Raw genomic sequence first — 6176 nt, 5'->3', positions numbered from 1 at the left:
ATATACATATATATATATATATATATATATATATATATACAGGCTATGTATATGTGTGTGTGTATATATATATATATATATATATATACAGGCTATGTATATGTGTGTGTGTGTGTGTGTGTGTGTGTGTGTATGTATGACTTGTACCACCACTCTGTAATATTTGTGCTATATATATTCACTCAATTCACTCAAAGTGAATTAAAAAAAACTAAATGCTGAACCTTGATGTTATCTTTTCTTTCTTTCTTCCTTTCTTTAGTTAAAAAATCTTAAGATCAACTGGGATATGAACATTAAATGAAATTCTGATCTGCTCCTTATTGGAATGGGTGAAGTTTAATATGAGGATGTTTAGTCTAAAATTCAGGGAAATAATTAACACAAAATTATATGATAATAGCACAGTAGTCATTAGGGCCTACTATCAGAGGTCTGTACTTCTCCTCTAATCCTGCACTTTAGAAAAATCTTTTAGTCCAATTACATGGGGATGACTAAAATTCTACATGCCAATGCCATGATGAGGCAACTGTGTTCTCGAGAAATCTAGAAAGGGTTTTTTTCTGATTGTTAGTCTATAATGGAAGCACGTCAGAGCTGCAGTAATAAATAGAGATGGGGAGGTTGAGAGAGATTCATCTTCAGACCACTGCAGCCTGCAACAGCAGACACATATTTATGATGGTAGGTCGGGAAGCGGGAGTGTGAGGCTGGCAGGCTGTTTTATTCTTGAAATTACCTGACTGCATGTCTCAGCACAGCTACTGACTACTGAGACACGGAGGCTATTTCTTCATTATTTTTTTTATTTCAGACATTTTTTGAAGATTCAGGGCGTTTTTTTGTTTTTGTTTTTTTATCACATCAATATGATATTTAACCGGAAATTGGCAGAATGAAAAGTCCGAACTGGGATGTAATTTATATTTTGTTTTTAGCGTTTTACTCAGTATTTACAAATTTTTGACAAACCTCTTACAGCTGTGACACCAGTTGGGCATGTCCTTGTGTTTTCTTGTTTTTTCTTGTTTTTATGATATTTCTCCTTGTTTCATCGTTGTGTTATATTTCACGGTTGTTCCTCGTATAACTGTTTTTCCTCCTTTCCTTTCCTGGTGTCCTCCTTCCTTCCAGATGCTCTTCCCGCTCCTCTCGCTGATGCTGCTGTCAGTGTGCACCGCTGGTGTCGGCAGCGTCGCAGCGCCGGTCCTCACCTTCAAACAGACCGACCCGGTCACCGGGATGCAGCTGGAGTGCGATCGCTGCCCGCCCGGTACTTTCCTGCGCACACGCTGCACGTCGACGCACAAGAGCGAGTGCGTGCCGTGTCCGAAGGGCTCGTTCACGGAGCTGTGGAACCACATCGAAAAGTGCCTGCGTTGCGACGTGTGTGGCCACAACCAGGTAGTGAAAGCGGCTTGTTCCGCTGACAGCAACTGCCAGTGCGAATGTAAACAGGGATACTACTACAAGACCAAGTACGAAATGTGCATCCGCCACAGCGAGTGTCCGTCCGGACAGGGAGTGCTGAGCATAGGTAAGCTACTGGAAGTCAGAACCATCAGAACAGGTCCAAAAGCTTCGGACCTCTTCATGTAGGATTCGGGATTAGCACAGTGTCAGTATCCGGTAGCATGTTTCCCTCATTTAGTTTTATTCACCTTCAAACTGGAACATTAACATAAACTCATATCAGCTGAGCTCTACAGCAGCTGAACTCATGGTGTTACCATGGAGACAGCCTTGTTATTCGTCTATTATTGGCAGCTATAACCCACTAAAAGACCTAAAATCTGAATATATTAAAGATTAGTACAGGAAAGGGCAGATATAATCAGTCGAATTCACTCATAGGGACCTTCAGCTCCAGTGGCGAGGCCGCCTTTCTTTGGCTTGTGCTTCCATGACTTTCAAGGTTGTACGTGGAGAACCACAGAGATGAGCTTAAATGGATGTAACCACACTGCACTATAGCAGGATGTCATGGATATTAAAGATTGAATGAGGGGGGGTGTTTTTAGACTGTAGTCTACCGCCCCGCAGAGGCAATATTTATATTTACAGTGTTTTTTTTGTTTTTTTTACACAGCAGCAAAACTGGCTGGAATTATGCCCCTTAACAGACACCTGACTCTGGGTCATTTCTCTTAGATATGAGTTTGGTGCTCTGCAGGACACTAAGACACTGTTTTGGTTCTTTTGCTGGTTTTGGTCAGCATGTATTGTATTTGCAAATTACATTTCATTAGTTGGATGGAAAGATAGACCCTGTGAGGTTTTGTTGTTTTAAAGTAAGAAGAGGTTTTTGTTACTGATCAGGAAAAGACTGGTTCATATCCATCAGCTGAAACAAATGCACGTCTCCTCCAGGTACGGCTAACGCGGACACAGTCTGCCACATTTGTCCCGATGGCACCTACTCCGAGGACGTCTCTGCTGTGCTGAGCTGCGCAGAGCACATGAGCTGCGATGCTGCGGGGCTGGTGCTGGCGCTGAAGGGCTCCAGCTGGCACGACAGCGTGTGCGTGAGCTGCGGAGACCTCAGAACCACAGGTAAGATCACTGTCCACCCTATGTGATGTTGTTGGCTACATCTGTGGTTTGACTTGTCACTGTTCAGTCCATTTGTGGGCCAAATATACTTCACACAGCTCAAAAAGCAGGAAGAACACATGCAGCATGTCGTGTTGATGGATATTTTGCGTCAACCAACAAAGAATTTAAACTTACTGAAGATATATCATTGTTGTGACTTATTCACTTTTTTTTTGTCTAAATTAATGTCAGTTATACACAGATATTTTCCAAAACTGTGTTCAAAGACCCTCTGATGTGCCAGATTTCAAAGTCCACCCACTTACAGTGATCCTGCATTACACCTGCCACCAAATATGATCATTAAAATGTTGCTATCGCACTTACAATTTCACTTCTCAACCAAGGTCATTTGACTGGAAACCACCCACGACCTTCACCTGACATGGCTTTAAGAGTATTAGATGTTTTTCTTTCAGTTTTCCATTTAGTCAAAACAGGAATGGCTCTGCTTTTTCTAGAGCTGAAATACTTGTTTCTGTCTTGGCATCAGGCCAAAGTCTTTTTGTGTCTCCTCATCATTTGCTGATTTATTATCATCTTTATTTCTTGCAGACGGTGCCAACTACCTCAAAGATATCATCCCGGCTTTCTTCCTCCACCACAAAATGTCCATCAAGCGGCTGCGTCGTCTCGTGCACAACCTGCCCTCCGAGGATGGCAAAAAACAGGAAGGAACCTCAACACTCAGCTTCTCAGATGCTAATGTGCGGATCAACATGTGGGTTGCTTCTGCCACGGCAAAGCAGATTCGGCAGCTTCCAGCAATACTGATGAAAGTAGGAGCAAACAACATTGGGGAGAGACTACAGAATAAGCTGCACAGAATCGACTCTAATCTGAAGGAGCTGTGCACTTTTGGGAATGAGGTTGTAATTATAGTGTCAGAGTAGGACAAGGTAGAAAGTGTCTTGTTATAGCAACCAAAGAGTTTGACTGGTCCAGTGTTCATTTTTGTGTAGTTCAAAAATTGATGTTTGAGATGCACTGTTAATACAGGCTTTAGTACTTTTTGCATTAGTTAAAGGAGAATACCAGTCATTGAGAGGAAAAGTTCATTTATTTCTATCTGCATCTACTTAATACTAACACTCCTCCTGTCTCAGAGCCTCCAGTTTTTATTTTTTTCCTCAAAAAATGGACCAAACAATCTAAACTTCATGGATTTGCTGAACTTGAAATTACCTGCTGTCCTGTGTAACAAAACAAAATTATAAATACATCTTATTGGAAACTATGCAATGAAACAAATGTTTTGGAGGACACTTCATTTCAGGTGAGGTGATTACCAGGAAGTATCGTACCTGACGTTTCAGTGCCTAATTGTATTAGTACTAACCGCAACAAGTGATGTACTCCAAAGCACAAAATTCTTGTATTTCATTTCTGTGAGTGAAAACAGACAGAGAACCTGCACAACTGACACTCAAAATTAAATTTTGAAAACCACCGGTATTACCCTTTAAAATATAAAAAGTGTTGGCCTATATCTACCTCTTCCTATGTCTATGTGGCACCGGTCTTGTTAATTCCAAAGGTTTCCTTTTGTGTAATGGCATAACATGTGAACATGTGAGATCTTAATTTATTTTGCTATTTATATGAACGAGGTAAGAGGGCATGGTAGTGGAGCTTTTTTTAGCCATTATTTTTATAAATATAAAAGTGAAGTTGGGTCATGTGTGGCTGCTTTGAATGCAATCAAATAAAAATGAACACAAAACCAATGACAACTGTTTTTTTTTCCTTTAATTTATTCATATATTTTATCATAAAAAACATTAAGCTTAAAGAACAAAAACACAACAAAAATACAGATATAAATCAAGTCAGGATCGGTGGACATTAATAATTATAGTCAATAAAAGGTCTTAAAAGTGTGTCTAAATCCAGAATCCAGAGAGGATTCCTTCTGAATGGTAGTGACCGTGAAGGAACATAATGAAGAAACAGACTCGCTTTCCACGCATCAATCCCTGCTGTGGTTAGAACTAAGCATTTATGGCACACACTCTCAGTGTACAATCAGGTGAGCCACAAGTGCTCCCCCTTGCAGTTATGTTTATTGTAGTGTACACACCTGGCCTGGCATCAGTCACAAGCCATTAAGGAAGTTCATTATAAGGACATGCAGAGTTACGGATCCACAATTGACACTTTGTCTCTGTTTCCTATCAATTTGATAGTTTGATGGTGGGAAGAGTCACAAAGGACCCTTCTCCCACAAACAGTCCATGCTTTTAGCATGCCAGAGAGACACAGAACCGGACCAAAGGTCAAAGGGTCAGCTCCAGAGGATCAACCAGTGAACACCAGGCAACTGGAGAATATAGGCAAAATCTCCAATTTGTAATGAAAAAAGACTCTGTTTAATGATATTTGATTGTTTCTTATATAGAAAAGTAACACCAAAAGGACTGATTAATATTAAGGTGTGAATCCTGGCCTCTCTGTGCCATGCATGAACACACACACACACACACACACACACATGCACACACACACACCAACCTCCCTTCCTCTGTCCCTCTCTAGATAAGAGTCATAAACTACAACCCACTTTCCAGTCCTGGGTAGTGACCAGCAGAACACTCTTCACAGACACAGATCAAAGGATGAATGTAAAATTAAATATCTAACTGTTCTGTAACTCATGAGATGTTCCTATGCAATAGTTTAATCCCAAACTTCTATCCCATTGAATGTTTGAAATGTAACATGTAGATTTTAAGACAATGTTCTTCATGTGACCACACTGTCAGCATCCTTCACACAAGGTAACACACACTACATGACATCCAGCATGTCCATATTATTATTATTACAGTCAAAGAACTGCTGTGTAATCCACATTTATAGACTATTAGCTTTGGGAAATGTTTATATTTTTGTTTGATCAATTAACCACTTGTATCATGAGTAATTCCAGGTTTGAAGGATGTAATATGAAATCAACACTCCTATTACTCCTCTCTGCTATTATTAGTGCAAGTAGTTTTATGTTATTTCATTTAATGTTTTGTGGTCATGGTGGAAGATGGATGTGCGAGTTTATAAGTAAACTCTAGATTTAAATTATTCTAAAGTTCAGTGGAAAATTACCCTCTTCTCCAAGTGGAAACACAGGAGAGGACGGGTGACGCCCCTGAAACATGCGCCAGCCCCCAGGGGATAAAACAGTCGTGATCAATTCACACAGAGTCACAAAGTCAGAGAAGTGCAGAAAAGCCTGAAAGGTGAGAAGAGGTCAGACATGTTAGAAACGAGAAAAAGTTAGAAACTCGGCGAGATGCTAAGGAGGAAGACGATGCAGAAACTGGAAGCTGAGAACTTTGCTCAAAGCTCAGAGTCCCGGCTCAAAGCCCGGCTCTGTAGCCATGGAAACTCTTAGCTCTAAGCTGCTCGCCACAAACTCATGGCTCTTAGTCATTTTTGCACTTTTCGCGTCTTTTATTTTTCTTTGCCACAAGCTCCAAGTAACATCATTTTTGTCTACATGTGCGATCTTTTATTTTTATAAGCCAAGTCAAGACCAACTGAACCAAAGCAACAGAAGAGCCTCAGAGTAATTTTGTAAC

At 40.5% G+C, this 6176-nt stretch overlaps 1 protein-coding gene and 1 long non-coding RNA gene across 3 annotated transcripts in view; one reads left to right on the top strand and one right to left on the bottom strand.

Moving 5' to 3' along the window:
- Positions 1-1116, bottom strand: part of LOC147818285 (uncharacterized) — a 2491-nt gene extending 1375 nt beyond the window's left edge. Inside the window, exon 1 of the long non-coding RNA XR_015438122.1 lies at positions 976-1116. This is a non-coding gene — a long non-coding RNA (uncharacterized LOC147818285). The remainder of the gene's footprint in view (positions 1-975) is intronic.
- On the top strand, positions 541-4325 carry LOC111665685 (tumor necrosis factor receptor superfamily member 6B-like). 2 transcript variants are annotated; one of them, XM_023420759.2, is made up of 4 exons: positions 541-687; positions 1138-1540; positions 2374-2556; positions 3154-4325. In XM_023420759.2, exons 1-4 carry the CDS (start codon positions 619-621, stop codon positions 3489-3491), a joined length of 993 nt encoding a protein of 330 aa, XP_023276527.2. In that variant the 5' UTR covers positions 541-618; the 3' UTR covers positions 3492-4325. The 2 variants fall into 2 exon arrangements, with proteins under 2 accessions (XP_023276527.2, XP_087033971.1); XM_087177845.1 differs by lacking the exon at positions 541-687 and having other exon boundaries at positions 706-1540.
- Positions 4326-6176: the final 1851 nt, after the last annotated feature.

The sequence above is a fragment of the Seriola lalandi genome, unplaced genomic scaffold (genome assembly GCF_002814215.2).
Source record: "Seriola lalandi dorsalis isolate HSWRI2012SDOR001 ecotype SW California unplaced genomic scaffold, Sedor1 jcf7180002054657, whole genome shotgun sequence".
In the NCBI taxonomy this organism is placed as follows: domain Eukaryota; kingdom Metazoa; phylum Chordata; class Actinopteri; order Carangiformes; family Carangidae; genus Seriola; species Seriola lalandi.
Note: the sequence above shows the minus strand (reverse complement) of the source record. Positions and strands in the feature narration are given on the sequence as shown.